The following is a 22,460-nucleotide window of genomic DNA, read 5'->3' as shown; positions in this document are numbered from 1 at the left end:
AATCATCATATTGTAAATGGAATGTATTCAAGCTCTAGGCCAGTGATGGTGAACCTATGGCATGGTGCCAGAGGTGGTATGCGGAGCCATATCTGCTGGCATGCGAGCTGTTGCCCTAGCTCAGCTCCAACCTGCATATGTGCGCAGTCTAGCTGATTTTTGGCTCACACAGAGGCTCTGGGAGGTGTTTTTGGCTTCCAGAGAGCCTCTGGGCGGATGGGAGAGGGTGTTTTTACCCTCCCCCAGCTCCAGAGAAGACTTTGGAGCCCAGAAAGGGCAAAACACGAGCCTACTGGGCCCACCAGAATTTGGGAAACAATCCGTTTCTGGCCTCCAGAGAACCTCTGGGGGGGCAGGAGAAGCTGTTTTTGCCCTCCCCAGGCATTGAATTATGGGTGTGGGCACTCACGCAGATGCGATAGCGCGCGCCTACACTGTTTTGGCACCGGAGGAAAAAAAGGTTTGCCATCACTGCTCTAGGCTTTCACTTAGAAACATCTAAAAAGTATGAAGGACATCACAGGGAAAGAATACTTACACTGTCTGAGAGGTCCAAGAAGACACTTGTAAATCACCCTGTGATTTGCCAATTTAGTGCTGAAGGCTTGGTAGGAGAGCCATTGAACTGCTTTGTACGAAAGTGGAAGTGGACTACCTGTTACAAGAGAAAGAAATTCCTCCAAACTTATAAAATGTATTTTGTGATTCTGTACAACTGCTTTTCTATAAAGCATTACTACTTTGGCACTCTTATTGCATCAAATGAAGGGACTGACCAGACTGACAATTGAATGAGAACAAGGGGACACAATCTGAAGTTAGTTGGGGGAAAGATCAAAAGCAACATGAGAAAATATTATTTTACTGAAAGAGTAGTAGATCCTTGGAACAAACTTCCAGCAGACGTGGTAGATAAATCCACAGTAACTGAATTTAAACATGCCTGGGATAAACATATATCCATCCTAAGATAAAATACAGAAAATAGTATAAGGGCAGACTAGATGGACCAGGAGGTCTTTTTCTGCCGTCAGACTTCTATGTTTCTATGTATGTACTACCCTTTATTTCATTTTACCTCAAAAACAAGCAAAAAACAGTAACAACCATGCTGTTGCCAACCCTGTGTGAGAATGATTGGGACCACATTACACATAGCAGATTTAACCCTTCACTATATGCTAATGTCAAAATACATTGTTGTACCCAGCAGTAACCAGTGAGATCTTCCTTTGCAAGCCAAAGAACACCTCGCAGAGGAAGCAATCCCTTTAGAGACAAAGAAGGGTCTGAACTGCTCTTTGATGTTACTTAACTGGGTAATGAAATCTCTGCAAGCAACCGAGGTCAGGGAGCACTAAGGACTCCAGTTAACTGCACTTCTCTTAATGCTGTAGTCCCACTCTGTATTCTTAGAGGCTATTGAAAGGAAAGGGGAATAAGAACTCCCAATAATGCAACTTCCAGTTTAATTTGCTTTTTTTTAAAAAAGAGCTATTTTGCTGTAGTGGTTAAGATATTGGTTTAGAAACCAGGAGACTGTAAGTTCTATATCTGCTTTAGATACAAAGTCAGGTAGATGATTAGATTAGATTAGATTTATTGGATTTATATGCCGCCCCTCTCCGCAGACTCGGGGCGGCCCACAACAATGGTAAAAACAGTACATAGTAACAAATCTAATATTTAGCAATCTAAATAACAGTTTTAGGTTAAAAAGTCCAAAAAAGAAACCCCAATATATAAAAAACAAGCACACAATCAAATCATACACAAAAACTACATGGGCAAGGGGGAGATGTTTCAATTCCCCCATGCCTGACGGAAGAGGTGGGTTTTAAGGAGTTTACGAAAGGCAAGGAGGGTGGGGGCAATCCTAATCTCTGGGGGAGCTGGTTCCAGAGGGTGGGAGCCACCACAGAGAAGGCTCTTCCCCTGGGTCTCGACCAGACGATGGCCTTGGGCTAGTCAATCTCAGCCCAGGAAGCATAACAAACCACTTCAGAAATCTTGCTAACATTACTATAGGGACTGTTTAAGTAATAGAAGGCATACCTTTAAAAAAAAAAAGTCAGCCTGGGGCAGTCATTTTAAAGGGACATTGGGCTCAAAAGATTTTTGTTTCACCTACCTGCATTTTTAGCTTTTAAAACAGAGAAGCAGCATGAAGCACTATCGGAGATGACCGTCAGGAAGAAACGTGGGTTATTTTTGATATGGTGATGAAATGGGAGTTGGAGAACACAGGCATGAAATCTAGCATGAAAAAAAGCCATAGATATTCATTGCTTATAAGGGTTTCAGATGTCCTGAGATTTAATATCACTGAATTTAAAGAGTTTGCACTGGATCAAGTCAAAGAATTGCATGTGAGGGGGTGGCTTTAAGGCCAGCACATATATGAACTCTTAAGGGACTCCCTACCGCTTGGGAACTTCAACTGTTCTCCATTAACTCTTGAACCGAATAGTGACACAACACAGTGAAACCAAAGCACCAAACGTCTCCTTCCATTTGGCCTTGACCAAAGGGTATGTTCTATAATTCTGATAAGCAAATGTTTGCAGAGAGGGGAGAGAGAGAGGGGAATAAAACCTTGCAAGAGAAAAGATTTATTCAATTGTAAAGTCATTAGAAGGATTATCAGTACTTAAGAAAGTGAAGACGGGAATTCTAAGGCAGCAAACGAGGGCAAGCCAGGAAGATGCAGGTCAAAGCCCAGGCAGACTTTATTCGAGCACAATGTTCCAGAGGCAAAACTAGTTAATAAATTACATGCTTACTCTCTGCTTTTCGACAGAAATCATGAGGAGTGGGGGTGGAGAGAAGCTGCATATACACAGTTGTTTGAACTCACATCAAACATCTTAGATCTTTGATTTAAGAATGATGCAGATGCATTCCTAATAATATTTACTTAACCAAGAAAGCTCCAAATACCTACATTGCCCATAATGAGGAGGAGGCCTTCTGTTTTTTGCCATCACAGGCCATTCTACTATGCCTTTTAAACTGCCCCTTTGTTTTTTTCCACCTAAACTGATCTGTTTAGCCTCAGATTTAGATTTCCCAGGTAATGAAACCAATTCAGGTCCACTTAAGTTTCTTTATTTTTAAAAGAGTTTGCTTTTTTAGTCTGGCAGATTTCATGAAGATTTCTTGTGCTATTTTACTAGAATTGTGGGGGGGGGGGGGGGTTGGGGGGGGGAGAACTGTTACCACAGGCATAGAAGAAACAGCATTTTCCAATAAAACTTTGGAACAGAGGAACAAGGGACAACTCAACAAGTTTCTTTGGCTAGAACATCTACTCTAGACAATTAAACTGTCAGGTTCCAAATAGCATCCAAAATTAAATCAGAGTCCGAGACATAGCATTCTTCCAACAAAGTTCCAGTAGGAAAAGCAAGTAGGATGCTTGGCTGCATAGCTAGAGGTATAACAAGCAGGAAGAGGAAGATTGTGATCCCCTTATATAGAGCGCTGGTGAGACCACATTTGGAATACTGTGTTCAGTTCTGGAGACCTCACCTACAAAAAGATATTGACAAAATTGAACAGGTCCAAAGACGGGCTACAAGAATGGTGGAAGGTCTTAAACATAAAACGTATCAGGAAAGACTGAATGAACTCAATCTGTATAGTCTGGAGGACAGAAGGAAAAGGGGGGGACATGATCGAAACATTTAAATATGTTAAAGGGTTAAATAAGGTTCAGGAGGGAAGTGTTTTTAATAGGAAAGTGAACACAAGAACAAGGGGACACAATCTGAAGTTAGTTGGGGGAAAGATCAAAAGCAATGTGAGGAAATATTATTTCACTGAAAGAGTAGTAGATCCTTGGAACAAACTTCCAGCAGACGTGGTTGGTAAATCCACAGTAACTGAATTTAAACATGCCTGGGATAAACATATATCCATCCTAAGATAAAACACAGGAAATAGTATAAGGGCAGACTAGATGGACCATGAGGTCTTTTTCTGCCGTCAGTCTTCTATGTTTCTATTAACAGCCGTGTTGGCACATCTGTGAGAAACCCAAATCTAAAGCAACGAGGGTTTCTCCGCCCAGTTTAAAGTTAATTCCTTTGTTCCCACACCCACAAGTTCATCACGCTGACCAGTCGTCTTTTGCCAATGTGTCCATTACTCCCATCAGCTTCCGGGTAGGTACTGAACAAAGGATGACCTTGAGAATCTAGAAGGATTTGTTATGGCTCTGTCTCAACATCCCTCATGCAACAGACTCTCCCAAGTTCCCACAGCAAGAATACATTTTAAAGCATAAAGTGTGGTAGGCCCAAAGTCTCCCAAGTCAATATTGGCTTCGACTTGACAAAAATTCAAACATTTTCCAGAAAACAGATCACCACTAGGATTTGGTCTAAAGAAAATTGTGAAGTTGAATCTCTTACTTATAGATGGCCACATTAAAGGTAAAACTTTGGGGAAGAAGCAGACACTATGAAAGCTGTGGTTTATCTGTGTGAGGTGGGGGATAAATTGACAAAGGAAAAATAGTTATAGGAAACAGGTAAGTGTATACTTTAATGAGCATATACTTGAGGAAACATGGGAAGTAATTTCAAGTAATTAAGAGCTCTGGAACTAAAAGTAGTTCATCCCTTTTAGAAAAATCTCTATGAAAAATTATCTTATAGAACAGGCAAGTATTATTTGTAGGACTCATAAATCATGAAAGCATCTTCCCAAATCTCCAGCTGAATGGACAATACCGTGTTTTCCCAAAAATATTTTTTTGAACCCTGAAATAAACCCTTGGCCTTATTGCCACGCACTGAAAAGTCTGATTGGGCTTATTTTCAGGGAATTCATTTTTTGTGGGGTGAAAAGGGGAATATCAGTAATTATCCCTTTTTAAAAATTCTGAGAACTGCCAATTCTATCTGTATTACAACTGCAGCATTAAAACATTATCAGAATAAAATATGGATCAATACTGGAAGTTAATAATGAAGGCTGTCCGGATAATGCAGATCCTCTTATAGAGTATGGTAATATATTGATGTATTTAAATTAAAAGGCCAGAGCCCAGCACATTCAAAAGCAACTTTGAGGAAGTGTAGTGTAACATCTTCCTAGCCCACATCACATTCCAATGGCAATTAACAGGGCTTTAAAGTTACCATGCTTACCTGTAGGCCTGCAGAAGTAGTATCTTGAAAATATTAATGCATACTGTCTTAAGGCTATTGATCTAAAATTTGGAGCAGAGAAAATATGAAAAAGATATAATAAAATGTTTCTCCAGTGCAAACAAACACGCATTAAATCAAATTAGAATAAAAATGGTAAATTGAAGCATCTTATATACATGCTAATAACTGGAATGATATCAGTTTCTGGTTCAAGTCGATTGTGGTAGCACTAAATATCTAGATTTGACGGTATGTTTGAGATCACTGTGCATATAATGCACGTTTTAGGCATCCGTTTTATATTGTGCATTCTCTTACCTGTAAATCTATAAATAAAGGATGACATTTTAGCTTCAAGACTGCAAGCAATTTGTTTCTCATGTTCACACCAGCGTTTCTAGTAGAGTTGAAAGACAGGCTAGCCTTGATAGATGTATAAGCATAACTGCAGTGAAAGATAAGTGGAGAAAGAGAACAACATAATTTAGGCATCCTTATAGTTAATTAGAATTTCTTTTCCTATTACAAGAATATACTTGGCTTTTACAAAATTCAAAACATGGATATCTGAAATAATAGCCATGTAAAGAAATATTAGACCCTTCAAAATTAGAAGTTATAACATCTTAAGCATTTTGATAGAAAGTTATAAACTTTAAGAGAACTGGTTAATTATTTGTAACATTATAAAAAATGGCTCTGGACTTATGAAGATCACTTGGAGTTTCCCTGAATTTAGGATTGTTGTTGTGTTATCTGCCTCGTCTTCTTATCGCACAAATTCCTAGATATGGTTTCAAGTCATTCTTCAAACTGTTGCAGCTCAAACAACTTACCTATCAGTGTTGTCATCTTTATGGTGCAATTCAGGTTGAAAAATATAAAATCTTGCCGCCTGTTGAATGGTCAATTCTATTTCTGTCACATATCCCATTATTCATTCTCCACAAATTAATCTATTTATCAAAAAATGCACTCTTACTATTTGATAGGAGATCTTTTGGGCCAGCCATATTTAATCTCCAAACACAGCAAGGATTTAAGTTTTATATCAGTCAGAATGGATCAATTTCAGGTTATAGAACAGGCTTGAAAGCTTATTTTTTGTTTCTAGTAATGTATATTACCTAGGCTATCAAGTTATTTTGGTAGATTCATCATCTACTTCTTAATTTATATAGTTTAATCTGTGTATTAGGAAACATACTTTTGGGGGGGGATAATGTGGTCCTAAATGATTTTAAATTTAACAAAAGCCGTTTGCACTATGCACTATTGACTTTTTTCACTATGATTTTATATTTTTATTCTACACCAGCCACACCTTTGAGAATAAGCAATCATGCCCTTTACCTGTGTGCCATTATTTAGTTTAACTCTGCCAAATAAATTTTGCCTCATTGATTCATCATTAAATCCTTGGTTTAAAGATACTCACTGATTAAATCATCCAGTCTTAATATTAATGCAATGACTATTCCTGAATAGTACATACCTGGAGTAATCACAGTAAATTTCAAGAGTCTGTGTATTAATTAATAATCCACACCATGGGATAACACAATGAGTTGGTAATTGTTTGAACTCCACACAACCTGGAACATTTTCATCCACTGGAAAATTCACCACAGTTTTAGATGGATTTATAACAAAACCATACTCTGGAATGCCGTTGGCTAAAGTCCTAAGTAAATGAAAATACACATTCTGAATTGCTACCTGAAAATATATGCAACATGTACTCCACTACAATAATTAATTGCACATATACATATGATAAATTCCTCCAAATAAGTTGTCAGCTGTAGAGTCTCTCAAAAAATGACATTCTCCTGCTGTATTGAAAATGGATCCCGAGAATTTTAATATGTTAGGGGTGATAGTGGGGAAAGCCATTCTAGGTCAGAGGCAGATTATGTTTTGATGTTAATATTTACTACCGTATTTTTCGGAGTATAAGACGCACCTTTTTCCTCCCCAAAAGAGGCTGAAAATTTGGGTGCATCTTATACCCTGAATTTAGCTCCGCCCACCCCAGCCTTTTTCCCCAGCCCTAACTAGGTGCTAATGATCTTCCCAGCTCTTACCTTGCAGGTTCTTTCATTGTTACTCTCTGCGAAGAATGTTTTCCAAGCCCTAAGACTTTGCAGGGTTTTTTTCATTGTTCTATTGCTCAGAATGTTTCTTTCCAGTCCTATTCAGGTGCTAACAATGTTCCCAGCTCTTACCGGCTTGCAAGCTCTTTCATTGTTACTCTCTCCGAATAATGTTTTTTTAAAGCCCTAACCAGGGGATAAAATAATGTGCTAAAGCTGACCAAGGATGCTAGTCAGATGAATATTTGGTAAGCAGATTCTTTTCCCTATTTTCCTCCCCAAAAACTAAGGTGCATCTTATACTCCGGTGTGTCTCATACTCTGCAAAATATGATAATTTTAAGCAAGATAGCAATAACCCCAAAATGTAAGAAACTGCCCCCAACTGGATTTACTTCAGTTATGTGAATTTAACCACTTCTACTTGTTTCCCGCTTATTTTTTAAAGTATTTTTTGGTTTTGCCCACCATGGAAGGAGCAAGGACTGATCACTATATTTAAAATCAATGTACCAGCATTCATTTCAAGGAAATCATTGCTATCTCAATGGGACTTTCATTCAGTTTATCTCCTCTGTATATATTCAAAATAAAGCATTTTAATTATATGTTCATAGAATACCATATCTGTGCAGAAAAATGTGGGAGGAGAGTAGAACAGAACAAGGTAGGAATGTTTTCATTCCTTTGTGCACAAAAAAATAAAATTCAAGGGAAGATGATTAAATAATTACATAATTAAATAATTATGTATGGAATGTTTGTGTGTATGTTTTTATATAAGGTTTTTTTTAGGTTTTTAATGTAAAATTGTTATTTTAGGCTTAATATTAGATTGTCATTGTATACTGTTTTATCACTGCTGTGAGCCACCCCGAGTCTGCGGAGAGGGGCGACATACAAATCTAATAATAATAATAATAATAATAATAATAATAATAATAATAATAATAATAATAACAACTCATTAAAATAATATCTTTCATTGTCATACCTCAGAAATGTTCTTGCTTGTTCTAAATGAGGTGTAACAAGCAGAAAATCATCCGTTAAACGCATCAGTATTCTGTAATGTTAAAAAAATAGTTAATATCTTGGTCTTGGGTACATTTAAATTTTAAAGCATGAATGCATTGCTCATAGTCTTCATTTTTCAATTATTTGAGGTAAAGGTAATATACATATTATCACTATTACATATTCTATTATCCAAATCTGCATTATTAAAAAAATGTTCCAGTGCTATAAATTAACCTTTCACCCATAAATAAAATCGGCAAAACAAAAATTGCAATTTCTGATCATCCATTACAATGATGGATGAACCCAATTGGTGTGTTTAATTCCCATATGATGAGAAGCTGATTGGACTTGAATCTGGGCAGAGGAATACTTTTTATTGAGGGGGGGGGAACCAAAGTCAAGCTTTTCTGACAACTTAAGTAAGGATAATAGGATCTGCCTGGGCTTTTGCAGACCTTCTCCAAACCATCTGCCAGACCTCAGCGTCAAGCTGAAGATAAAAATAAAGACTTGCTTGGATCAAATGTGGCTTAAATTGTATTGTTGTGGACACTTGTGTCCACATAACCTTCCTGGCAGCAAAAGTGCTTTGTCACTGCCTTTCTCCCAGATGCTTTTCAGTCTTTTCAATTCAGGCTATGCGTTCAGAATTTCTGGTAGCCTCTTATCCAAGAACTAGCCAGCAGTAATTATTACCAATAATAAAAAACTTCCCAAATAGGTTGTCAACACCCTAATTTTGCCAGAAAGCCTGATACACTGCAAGTAAATCACATAAGCTTTTACTCTACACACATCTAAGATAGGTTGCATTAAGAATGCTTACACCAATACCACATACATAGAAGGAAAAATGCCACCCTCCCCAAGTCTCCAAATAATTTAGTTTTGGATCAAAGTGGGAGAAGATAAATTCATTGTAGGCTCTTGCACACGTTTATACAGGGGTCAACATATAGGCAAAAGTAGATGCCCTCGATATGTTTTAACGGCCTGAAATAACATGTCAGAAAGACACAAATATAGGATGGGCTTATGGCTTGATCCAGAAAGACTTGACTAAGTGCTGGTCTTTTATTTCATTTCATGCTGCACTTTGGAAGAAAGAAACTCTGCATTCTTATGTGTGTACTTGAGAATCTGGTTTTAGCAAAATATGACAACCTTTTCTTCTTTCATATTCTGGAATGGATTCTGGAAGGAGTGTTTTGCCAGAAATGCCACTATTTTTATGAAGTGCTAGCAAAAGTGACTTTTGTCAGATTCTTGGAGACAATCAAAGAGCTAAAATTCCCAGGTCTGCTTGAAATACAGCTTTCAAAACAGTTTACATTGTGATGCAGATACATATGGATATTGGAGAGGTGGTAGTAGTGGCATGTGTCATTACATCACACAAGTGAGGCAAATTAGTGACATCATGCAATTGACACAATGTAATTTGCATAAATTTGATTTCATAGTGACACATGAAACATTATAGCTTCAACCTACATAAAGTCTTCCTGTTTCAACTTGGCTAGTTTGCCTTACTGTTTCTCAACTTACATCTGTTGGATTATAATTTGATAGACAGAATTGGAGCAGGGATGGGCTCTGATCTCCAATATGCTAGGAAGATGTGTGTGTGTGTGTGTGTGTGTGTGTGTGTGTGTGTGTGTGTGTGAATAATGCTGGGTAATCCCTCTATCTCCTTTTGTCCTTAATTGGAAGAGTTTATGCTGGGCTTCATATTATTATCTAAGTAATGAATGATTCTTAACTTTTAGAAAGATTCCAGCACAAGAGAGTTTGGTCCTTTGGGAATGGCTAATATGCCAAACAGCAAAACAACGCCTTACCCGTCCTTTTGCACATCACGCAGTAACCTATTTTCCATGTCTCCATAGCAGAGGTTGCAAAACAGATTTGATAAAACGGAACCCTGAGGAATTCCACAACGCTGCACATAGTACCTGAGAAATGCCAAAACCCAAAAGTCCACTGTCATTAAGAATTCAAATCTGATAGCAAAAGAAAGTCAGGATGATCATTTTATTTTATTTTATTTATTTATTCAATTTTTATGGCGCCCTTCTCCTTAAACTCAGGGCAGCTTACAACATATTAGCAATAGCCCTTTTTAGCAGAGCCATCCTGTTGCTCCCACAATCCGGGTCCTCATTTTACCCACCTCGGAAGGATGGAAGGTGAGTCAACCTTGAGCCGGTGGTGAGATTTGAACCGCTGACCTACAGATCTACAGTCAGCTTCAGTGGCCTGCAGTACAGCACTCTACCTGCTGCGCCACCCCGGCTCATCGCAATAAGGAAGTACCGTATTTTCTCATGGGCAAACTGTATATCATATGAGAAATATATGACATTGACCATGATTTTCCTGTAAATAGGGTGAGTGAATGGGAGTTGAGCTGGAATCTTGGTGCAGGGGACAGATAATAGGCTTTTCTGTTAGGACAACATTGCCCCCAAATTCTGTTGAATAGCAAAACTCGGAATTCTGTACCAGTATGTAGATTCATCTGCTCAACCTTCTCTCAAGAAAGCACCTACTTGTCTCCCCCCACCTTGCAATAAAGATTAACACTGGTATCTCATTGGCTGCTCCCTAACTACTTCCTCTCTTTACTTTGAACTAGATTAGATTAGATTTATTGGATTTATATGCCGCCCCTCTCCGCAGACTCGGGGCGGCCCACAACAATGGCAAAAACAGTACATAGTAACAAATCTAATATTTAGCAATCTAAATAACAGTTTTAGGTTAAAAAGTTCATAAAAGCAACCCCAATACAGTATATATAAAAAACAAGCACACAATCAATCATACACCAAAACAACATGGGCAAGGGGGAGATGTTTCAATTCCCCCATGCCTGACGGCAGAGGTGGGTTTTAAGGAGTTTACGAAAGGCAAGGAGGGTGGGGGCAATCCTAATCTCTGGGGGGAGCTGGTTCCAGAGGGTCAGAGCCACCACAGAGAAGGCTTTTCCTCTGGGTCCCGCTAGACGACATTGTTTAGTAGCATGAAACAGAATATTTCTGACATAGCTGAATAGACAACTTACTTAACTATATTTTTAAGTTTGTGGATCATGAAAATATTGTTAAAATCCTCTCCCCCAGTAGAGCACAATGCATTCAAAATGCTGGAGCGAGGTCTAACTATCTGATAGATTGAAAGGACTTTTGGGGAAGGGATGGCAAATTGAAGATAGCTCTGCAAAAGTGGAACCAATGACCATAGTAAAGGCCAAGAACCAGTGAGCAGACCAGTTTTCTGGAACCTCTCTGGAGGAAGATATGAGATCACCCACATGTGCTGGAGACAGTTGCTCCCCATCAGAAAACCACTGCATAGTGGTTTGCTGCAGATCTGAATTTACATATACCTTACAACTGTGACAGAACATTTTAAAGGAAACTATCAGTTTTGGAAACTATCTATTAACTACCTTAAAGCTACGAGTCTATGGAGAGGGGCGGCATACAAATCTTATTATTATTATTATTATTATTATTATTATTATTATTATTATTATTATTATTAATAACAATAATAATACAGATCTTCAGAATTACAAGTTTGAGAAGTATTCACTGGGTGAATATATCTTCAACTATGAACAAAAGAAAATTTACAAAATTTAAGAAGTAAAAGAATTTGAAATAAACAGTAAAGAAGTTGAGTAAAATTTTGATCTTGGAAAAATACATGAATGGATTAAGGATCCAGATAAATTTGGGTTATTGACCTTTTAACATTTTGCAACTAACTATAAACAATAACTAACTACTCATGGGGAACAGACTTATTTTGGCTATCCTGGCTATTACAAGTCATAATAAAAAGATAAGTGAAGATTATAGGAATTGGATAGTAGAGTGGCCTAGCAGAAGGAAAAATAATACACCCTGGGATTTACATAATGACATAAAATAGTATAACATCAAAAATATTAAAGAATCTAATTATGCCAATAGGAAATGCTCTTAAAAAGAATAACAGTCAATCACCATCTAATACTAGGCAAAGATTACAGGAAAGAGAGGAGAGGGGGCAGGAAATAGAAGAAAACATCTTGAAAATATATAGTATTTTCAGAGGACTTGGCCTGCATAAATATTTCCAAGTTTTCTAAGGAAAAAAACCCATCATGTGCTGGTTAATTGCTTTCTCAAAGACGATACTATTTCGTATACAGTGATCCCTCGTTCTTCGCGATCTCGTTCTTCGCGAAACGCTATATCGCGATTTTTCCCACCCGATGACGTCACTCTCTTCCTTCCTTTCTCATCTTTCTTTCTCTCTCTCTTTCTCTATCTTGCTTCTTCCTCTCTCACACTCTCTTCCTCCCTCTCTCATCTCTTTCTTTCCTTCTCTCTCTTTCTCTATCTCTCCCCCTCTTGCTGGCGGGCGGCGGGCGGGTGGGCGAGCGGGGGCATCAGCGAGGAAGACCCAGGGAAGGTTCCTTCGGCCGCCCAGCAGCTGATCTGCTCGGCAGCGCAGCGAGGAGCCGAATCGGGGTTTCCCCTTTGCGTGGGCGGCGGGGAAACCCCGATCTTCGTCTGCTCGCTGCTGCTGCGCTGCCGAGCAGATCAGCTGCTGGGCGGCCGCAGCAGCAGCGAGCAGACGAAGATCGGGGTTTCCCCGCCGCCCATGCAAAGGGGAAACCCCGATTTGGCTCCTCGCTGCGCTGCCGAGCAGATCAGCTGCTGGGCGGCCGCAGCAGCAGCGAGCAGACGAAGATCGGGGTTTCCCCGCTGCCCACGCAAAGGGGAAACCCCGATTCGGCTCCTCGCTGCGCTGCCGAGCAGATCAGCTGCTGGGTGGCCGAAGGAACCTTCCCTGGGTCTTCCCCGCCGCCCACGCAAACTCCACCATCTGCGCATGCGCGGCCATGAAAAAAGGGCGCGCATGCGCAGATGGTGTTTTTACTTCCGCAACCCTACATCGCGAAAAATCGATTATCGGGAGGGGTCTTGGAACAGAACCCTCGCGATAATCGAGGGATCACTGTAGTTCAATAAATTGCATGTGCCGTTAAATCTGTAAACCTTTCTGGGAAAGCCTTTCAGGCACTACATGGGAGCTGCATAAATACAGAGAGAGAGCAGGGCATGGATATAAGAACAGATATAACTGACATTAGTATGTCAGGAAATAAAATGTAGATAAGCCAGTGGTATGTTTGGAAGCATTTCCCAATCCAACGTCTGCCACCATTTGAATAAGCAGATTCATCCCCATTTCAAGTGCTTAGATGCTCCTCTTTGTCCAGAGTTTACGTAAATTCATTCCTGCCCTCTAATCTCTCTTGTCTCGTCTCCTAAATGCTTCATGTTTCCCCTCTACTATAGCCTAACCCAGTGATTTTCAACCTTTTTTGAGCCGCGGCACATTTTTTACATTTACAAAATCCTGGGGCACACCACCAACCAAAATGACACAAAATGACACCCTAAGACACTCTCCTTTCTTTTTCCATCCCTGTCTCCTCCCCACCCTTGTGTGTGTGTGTGTTTGTGTGTGTACACACACTTGAACCATTTCCAAAAGCAGGTGAGGGCTGGGGTTTTTTCTCTTATTCTTTGGGTGCTTTTTATCATATGCTTTAAATCAAGAGTCACTTCTCTCTCTCTTTTGTTTCTCTCTTTCCTCTCATTCTCTGTCTCAATCATTTTCTCATTTCTCTTTTTTCCTCCCCTTTTTGCTCATTTCTCTTTCTCTCTCTCCCTTCCTCTCCTTTTCTCTCTCTCTTTCTTTCTCTCTCTCTCTTTCTTTCTCTCTCACTCTTGCTTTCTCTCTCTTTCTCTCTTTTCTTTCTCTCTCTTGATTCCTCTCTCTCACTCTCTTTATTTCTCTCTCTCTCTCTCAGCAAAAAGTTGCGAGACCGGAACCTGAGCTTCCTTCTTCGCAGCACACCTGACCATGTCTCGCGGCACACTGGTTGAAAAACACTGGCCTAACCTATGTTTTAGATAAACTGCCCCCTCTTCAATCAACTCTTTAAAAAAAAGTAATAGAATGAACACAGAAATGGATGACATTTCAGGAGATATATGAACGAATTCAAGAGGAAAGGCTGGCTGGCTAAGCACAGAGTGCTCTGAGGTCAGAACCAGCTTAAATCCTGGGCAGATGTTCTGGCTTCTACCCTCAAGAGGTTTAAGAATGATCTTTGGGATTATTTGAAAACCGCAGAGCAATGACTGTAGCTGAAATGAATTGAAAATGAAAGGAAAAAAGAAACTAAAACGAAGAGCAAAATAATAAAAAGCCTGTGTGTCACCAAGAGATAATCATCCTCGCTTTACACACCATCAAAAGTGGCAAGAACAGTGATTGCTAAAAAAAAAAAAAAAGCAAATCAGCAACAACAGCACACACAGTTCTGTTAATCTCCAAATAAGGAGACACCAAAGCCATTTGAACTTCATAGCCCACTGAGTTTTTTGCAGCCCTTGACAATAGCTTCATTCCCTCAATTGTACAACCGGAGTGAAATAATTAACATATCTGACAAGAGATAGGCAGGTCAAGAAGATAAATATTGCCAGTTCAGCTTCTACGCACAGCCTAGTGAAAAAATCCAAGGTTCCTTAAGGTCAATAAATCCTCCAACCTAGTGGACTATAGATTCCTTAGTTTAGAAAAGAGTGAGTTAGAACCATAGAATTTGCCACCTACTTTAACCATGTTAAAAAAGTGCAGGCACAAGTTCATGGCAAATCAATTGTTCCTCTCCAAGGTGATTATATAATATTTCTTGTACTAAAGGCAGCAAGCCCTGCCTTTAGTACAAGTAATAATTGCCTTCAGTAATAATTGCTGGAGAATATGGGTGGGAGGATATTCAGGTGCTCAATCTGTGGCTCTCACAGGCCACCTAGTGGCCTCTTCTGGAAAAGGGTGAAAGGGTTTGCGGCCCTTACCCAACACTAGGGTTCTCTTTAAGGGTTTTAAATTGTTTTTAATCATTGGATTTGTACTGTGCTTTATTGTTGTGAGCCGCTCCGAGACTTCGGAGAGGAGCAGCATACAAATGCAATAAATAAATAAATTCCTGCCCCAATTAAAACCCAATCAAAAGTAAGTTGCCGGGTGAAATATTCTTATAAAGTTTAGAATAAACATGTACCTGTCCTTAATCTTCAGGATATTATTATGGATCAAATGCAAGAGAAACTCACGGAGGCTATAACGTCTTTCCTCCAGAGAAACATGCTGCAGGAACAAAAAGAAAAGCAAATATAAAAACAGCCCAAGTAAAATATTATTAAATGAGATGTGTGCATTTTGGGGTGACCCCCCCTCCCCCCACTTTGCAGTTAATCCCTGTATTTTGATAATTATCGCCTACTTTATTAGGAAGGAAGGAAGGGGGAGGGGAATATAATTTCAAAAGGCATAAATAATCTTCTGATGTGATAACAAGAAGCAAACCAAATTAGGCAAAACAACATTCACGCATGTAATCCATGAAATTAGCCCAACTACAGTTTTCAACATGGATTACTTGCAATATGTATGGCCAAACCTCTAAGAACCTCTTGCATATTTAAAGGTCCAGTATGTGGTAGTACTACATGAAAGAAAAAAGTTTTTCAAAAATTAAAAATACTTATAATCATACTCTATAATATAATAAGGATAAATAACCTATAATAAAAGGACATGCATCAAAATGAGGCTGTATGTTACTACCATCTAGTGGCAGTAAGTGGCAATAACATCCTATCAATTGGAGCAAAGGTAAATTCCAATAAACATATGAATATACAGTACACTGTCAATTGAAAGGGAATTGATAGAACACTTAAATGGGCCCCATTTGAGATCATATAAATATGCAATATTCAAAAGTTATAAATTCTACATAAGCAAATGTTAAGGTTTCTTCTAAATTTCCCTTTGACACTTGTAATAACGTGGACATCTTGATACCCATCAAGATATATTAAAAAGCACCACAGAAACCAGGAGGGGAAAAAATGAGGTGAGTTGAACTTTGAGCCAGGTTTGTAACTGTTTAACATTTTACGATACAGTAAGAGGCAGCTTTCAGATTTGCAAACCAAGTCTTCTCAGGACCAGAGTGTTAAGACTGAAAAGCAGCTATCTGAAAGCTTGCTGAAAAAAAAGGCAGATCTTTGTAAATTCTTTTCAGAAATATAAATTCTAGCTGTTAAATTACCTGTTCAACAACAATAGCATTTCTCAGCGAAGTGCTCTGTTGAAGATGAGCTACAAACTGCTTCATTCCATATAGATAGTCATTGTGAGTTGTGGCCTGTAAAAACATTCAAATTGAATTATTTTAACTTCAGAAAAGATTATAACATTTAAGGTAAAACAGGATATAATAAAGCATAAAATAAATCTGAATACTCAAATAAGACCAAGCACAAAAAATTAGGATGGCTAAACAAAATTATTTCAAAAATACAAATAAACCAAGCTGTTGGGTGGCATATAAATTGAAAAAAACAACAAGAGGGAAAAATGATAGATAATTTACAGGATAAGAAAGGAAGGGCACAATATAATAGAGAAGAAAAGAAGAAAATAATACTAAACTTTTTTACAAAATTATATGCTCAAAAAGAGGATAAGGAGGATAAAATTAAAACATCCTTAGAATCAGCAAACATCAATTACGCAAGATCAAAGAGAGATGTTTAATAAGCACATTACAACCACAGAATTTGAGACGGTATTGAATAAACAGAAAAATAACAACACACCAGGTACAGATGGGATATCGGTTGAATTATACAAAAATATACAAAACTTATTTGAAAGGATAACATTAGAATTATTCAATGAAACACTAAAAAAGCAAGAGTACCACTAACATGGTCAGAAACTTAATAACATTAATACCTAAGGAACATTCGGATCAACAATTAATTCAAAATTATAGATCCAGCTCTTTTTAAAGTTTGGATTACAAACTGTTTACAGTATATTAATAATGGCAGAACGGGTTAAAAAAATCCTCAATGAGATTATACACCAAGACCAAAATGGTTATCGGCCGAATAACATGAGAATAATGAATATGCTTGAGTAGTATAAAAAACGTTCTGAAAAACAGGCAGTACTAGTTTTCTTTGATGCCCAGAAAGCTTTTGACAATGTCAACTGGAAATTTATGATTCAGCAATTGGACATGCTGAAATTTGGGATGAAATTTACAAAAATGATAGAAACAATATATTCAAAACAAAAGGTTAGAATTATAGTGAATGGGCACTGTACTGAAAAATTTAATATGGAAAAGGGTGTAAAGACAGGGAGGTACACTATCTCCCCCTTCTTTTTATATTAACACTGGAAATTTTATTAACAAAAATTAGAGAATAACAGGAAATTAAAGGATTAAGTATTAGAAAAGAGGAGTATAAATTTCAAGCATTTGCCAATGACTTAGCATTTATAATAAAAGAGCTACTTGAATCAATTTTAAAAATTGAAGAATTTGGAGAAGTGGCGGGACTTAAAATTAACAAAAATAAAACAGAAATGATAACTAACAATCTTACTAATAATCAGGACAAACAATTGGAAGAAATATGCACATGATTAAAAAAGTAAAATATTTAGGAATTTGGCTAACGGCAAAGTGCTCATCAACAAAAGAAGATAATTCTAATAGAATATTAGCCAAAATAAACAAAGACAGACAATTGAAAAAAGCTTCAATTATCACTGATTGGAAGAACATCATTAATTAAAATGAATATCTTACCAAGGTTATTATTTTTATTTCAAGTAGTTCTGATAAAACCGGGGAAAGTTTCCTTGGATGGCCTAAAAAAACCCAACTTCAAAGTATATTTGGCAAGGAAAAGGAAAAAAAGGTTAACATGGAAATTATTACAAGATGTTAAAGAAAGGAGTGGATTTGGACTTCCAGATTGGCAATTGCATTATTAAGCAGAGGGTTTCATTTGGATTAAGGAGTGGATGGAGCTAAACAATAAGAGAATTTTGACATTTGAGGAACATGATTTCCAATTAGGATGGCTTGTGTTCATATGGGATGAGAAATTTAAATCGCACACATATTTTAAGAGACATCTGGTTAGGAACACATTATTGCAAATTTAGCAGAACATTAAAAAAAAGCACTATAAAAATAATTCCAAATTGGATTTCCATAATTGAAGCCATAAAACACCCAAGTTCAAACACACGATAAAATCACACGATATAAAGATTTAATAGATGAACAAGGAAATTTGAAAACTAGGGAAGATTTAACTGAACGGGGAGAAACATGGACTGGTGGAAAACACACAAGTCCAAACCAAAAACAGTTTACTGTTTTTAACTATTAGATTTGTATACATATTGTTTATATTGCATATTGTGAGCTGCTCTGGGTCCTCAGAGAGGGGCGGCATACAAGTCTAATTAATAATAATAATAATAATAATAATAATAATAATAATAAATACCAGTGATACCAAAATCTATGAATTTCCGAAAAAAACTAACAACCTTGATAAGATATTATTCGATACTGAAAAATTAATTGGTAAAATTTATAAATTTCTAATAAGATATAAAATGAAAGAAGGTGGTGGTTAAGGACACGATGATAAGATGGACAATTTTTTTTTGGACAAATGGGAAAAAAATTGGACAATTAATTTGAAAATGGCAATGTTGCTGGAAAACCAGGAAACAAGGAAAACCAGTGTAGAAGGCATCTACCCCTGAAAGAATCACCACGATGTTCCCACATTCATCATCAATGTGCTGAAAATGCAAGAAGGTAAAGGAAACTTACCATAACTTATGATGGAATAGTTTAAAGACAAAAAAATATTGGTACAAAATTAGTTCATTGTTAAAAAAGTTAGTAAAAGAAGATATCGATGGAAAACCTGAACTATCTTTATTGGGCATATTCGATAAAAATATAAAAAGAAATGACAGTATCTGATTATGCACATCATCATATTAGTATATAATCTATACGTAATTTTGGAAAAGTGAGGAAATACCAAAAGATGAGCACATAATTAGAAAAATATTGGAATGTGCCAAAATGGACAAATTAATGAATACAATAAAAGAAAAAGAAGAATCCGAATATTACTTAACATGGAATAAATTATATGAATGGCTGAAAGAGATAAAGAATAGGTAAAGAATGAACTGAAAATGCTAGTAATTCGGAAGATTCATAAGAAAGTTAAAGATAAACTATTGTAGAAGAAGCAAGACTATTTTATATGATGCTATAAAATAAGTAAAAAATGAAGAACGGAAGTACAAGTAAAATATAAAGTGTTAATATGTACATAAGGGATAACATAATTGTGCATATTAACAAATGTGAATTTACTGTAGACATGAGGAAATTGTATCCCTATGTGTCTGTTTTGTATGTATGTTGTGTTTTTATGTATCTAATAAAAATATTTCATATAATAAAATGAATACATGAGAAAACAAATAAACAAATCAAAAGCCATTCTGTATGAATGCCATGAAAGAAATTACATTGATTTAAAATTAAAAATTAAAAAGGGAAAAAAGACATTAACATGTTAGATAATTGCAAATATTTAACACCCACATACAGGAATCAATTATTTAGCCTAATTGATACTCCTACTTGTAGAAATTAGGATACCTCGTCTTACGAACCCCTCATCATATGAACTTTTCGAGATACGAACCCGGGGTTTAAGATTTTTTTTCCTTTTCTTCCGAACTATTTTCACCTTACGAACCTGCCGCCACTGGGATGCCCCACCTCCGGACTTCCGTTGCCAGCCGAAGCACCCATTTTCGTGCTGGTGGGATTCTCCTGAGGCTCCCCTCCATGGGAAACCCCACCTCCGGATTTTGCGATGCTGCAGGGGAATCCCAGCAGCACGAAAACGGGCGCTTCGGCTGGCAACAGAAGTCCGGAGGTAGGGTTTCCCAGCGAGGGAAGCTTCAGCGAAATCGCAGCATTGCACATGCTGCGATTTCGCTGAGGCTTCCCTCACTGGGAAACCCCACCTCCGGACTTCTGTTGCCAACCGAAGTGCCCGTTTTCGTGCTGGTGGGATTCCCCTGCTGTGATTCCTCTGCAGTATTGCAAAAACGCGGAAGTCCAGACATGGGGTTTCCCATGGAGGGGAAACTCAGGGGAATCCCACCAGAATGAAAACGGGCACTTCAGCTGGCAAAAGGGGTGAATTTTGGGCTTGCACGCATTAATCCCATACTTGGATGTTGGCTCCACCCACTATGGAGAAATGAACTATTATTTAAGACTCCTTACAGGAAAATGTGAGCAGTGTTGAAAACTGCAGGGAGAGTATCAAAATATCATGCAGAGCAGGGGTGTCAAATTCAAGGTCTGCAGGCCAGATCCAGCCCACAGGGTGCTTAGATCTGGCCCACAGAGCAGCCCTGAAAACAGTGAAGGATCTCTGCCAGAGAAAATGGAGCTCAGGTAGCTGTGTGTGGCCCTCTCAAGCTCCGTTTGCACTGGCAGATGGTTGCAGGAGGCCGTCACAGCCTCCTGGGTTCTGTTTAGGACCACCACTGGGCCTCCCAAACGTGATATTGAGCTGGCCACATCCACCCAGTCCCCAAGGTCAAACACAACCTTGATGTGAAATCGAGTTTGACACCCCTGACATAGAGTTTGAGATGCACTATGTGACCTAGCACATTTAAAGTATCCAACTTTGCTTTTTTTTAGTAATAATAGGGAACCCTCATGTCTCTCTTACATATCTTCTGTATTTCTTTATACATCCATTTCCACTCCTTATGATTGCTACATAGCGTCGTATGCTGTAAGTGGTGTTCCTGTCAAATGCAAGAATCTGTAAAATAACGTCTACCAGTTTATCATGGGGAAGAGTGTCATAGGCGCCTCTGACATCAGCCTGTAAAAGAAATGGAGGCAATTTCTTAACTTTCAAGTTTCAAATATCACTCAAAATAAATGTGACAATAATAGTATTCACTTACAAAGAGTTGATAAATTGTGCAATTGTCATGGTTTTCAAATAACATCAGTGTTCATAGTGGCCAGATATTTATAATTCTCCATTAAAAAAAGGAAAGTAACAAAAGGCAAATTTTCATTTTATATCTGTATTCAATTTCTATAGCAACCCAACTCAACCAAGTGATTCTGGGTGGCTTTGGTTTGGTTATATGTAATTATGCTCACTTTCAGTAAAGAATGGAGATTAACCTTCCCTCCAAAAACCCCTTCACTAATGTATTTTGTTTTCAGAAAGGCTGAACAAAATTACAAGCCAGGTATAGGGAGAGGAAGTATATGTGCTTGTTGTTACTGATCTCTGATTCCCAACAAAACTATTTGTCTGACTATTTATCTGCCCTGAATTTGAGAGAGAATGTAAGACTTTCAATCATTTTGGTAGAAGTTGTACAAAACAGATATATTTGCTAGGTGACGTGGAGAAGAACAGGGCAAATTTTAGGCTATAGGACCTTTTCCTTTTTCTGGAATCCTGAAGAACAATTAAATATAGAGGTAAATTATCACCTAAGGAACAAGAATATAGCCTACAAAATGGAAATTGGATAACACTGTTTTTGTGAACTAGGAAGGCTGAATTTTTCTTAGGGGTAAAGAGGAAATCTATTTGATTTCATTGCTATCTTGATGAAAATCCACATTTTTCTGAGAATCCCCTTAATTCTACTCTCCTGTACAAATCTAAGATCATCAAGATCATTTTCCATCAACAGGTCTTGATATGTTTGAAAAGTACAGTAATGGGAAACCTATTAGAGCCCATGTTGACGTGCATCGCTTGAGGAATCAACATACAGTGGTACCTCATCTTACCAACGCCTCTTCTAACGGACTTTTCAAGATACGAACCCGGTGTTTAAGATTTTTTTGCCTCTTCTTCCGAACTATTTTCACCTTACGAACCCAAACAGCTGCTGCTGGGATGAAGGGGTTTCTTTTCCCCCCCTTTTTTGAAGAAAGAAAAGGGAGGGGCTGCTTGGAGTAGGAAAGATTTTGCAGAGAACAACGTGCTTGCAAAGGCACTGAAACGGTGTCTTTTGAAGAAAGAAAAGGGAGGGGCTTCCCCCTTGCCTTTCTTCCTTCCCACTCACCCTTTAGCCTAGCCTTGCTTCTTCTACCCGCCCCCTTTAGCTGCTCCTCCCTGCCCTC

General features: G+C 38.0%; 1 protein-coding gene across 2 annotated transcripts in view; it reads right to left on the bottom strand.

Moving 5' to 3' along the window:
* Nucleotides 1–22,460, bottom strand: part of TERT (telomerase reverse transcriptase) — a 38,163-nt gene that overhangs the window by 3,519 nt on the left and 12,184 nt on the right. For both annotated transcript variants that reach the window (XM_070747046.1, XM_070747045.1), the window contains exons 6-15: nt 21,028–21,186; nt 16,476–16,571; nt 15,420–15,505; nt 10,120–10,233; nt 8,250–8,321; nt 6,655–6,843; nt 5,478–5,604; nt 5,157–5,218; nt 2,132–2,256; nt 539–655 (exon numbers count right to left, since the gene is read on the bottom strand). In XM_070747046.1, coding sequence (XP_070603147.1) covers nt 539–655; nt 2,132–2,256; nt 5,157–5,218; nt 5,478–5,604; nt 6,655–6,843; nt 8,250–8,321; nt 10,120–10,233; nt 15,420–15,505; nt 16,476–16,571; nt 21,028–21,186 — 1,147 coding nt within the window. The remainder of the gene's footprint in view (nt 1–538; nt 656–2,131; nt 2,257–5,156; nt 5,219–5,477; nt 5,605–6,654; nt 6,844–8,249; nt 8,322–10,119; nt 10,234–15,419; nt 15,506–16,475; nt 16,572–21,027; nt 21,187–22,460) is intronic.

The sequence above is a fragment of the Erythrolamprus reginae genome, chromosome 3 (genome assembly GCF_031021105.1).
Source record: "Erythrolamprus reginae isolate rEryReg1 chromosome 3, rEryReg1.hap1, whole genome shotgun sequence".
Classification (NCBI taxonomy): Eukaryota; Metazoa; Chordata; class Lepidosauria; order Squamata; family Dipsadidae; genus Erythrolamprus; species Erythrolamprus reginae.
Note: the sequence above shows the minus strand (reverse complement) of the source record. Positions and strands in the feature narration are given on the sequence as shown.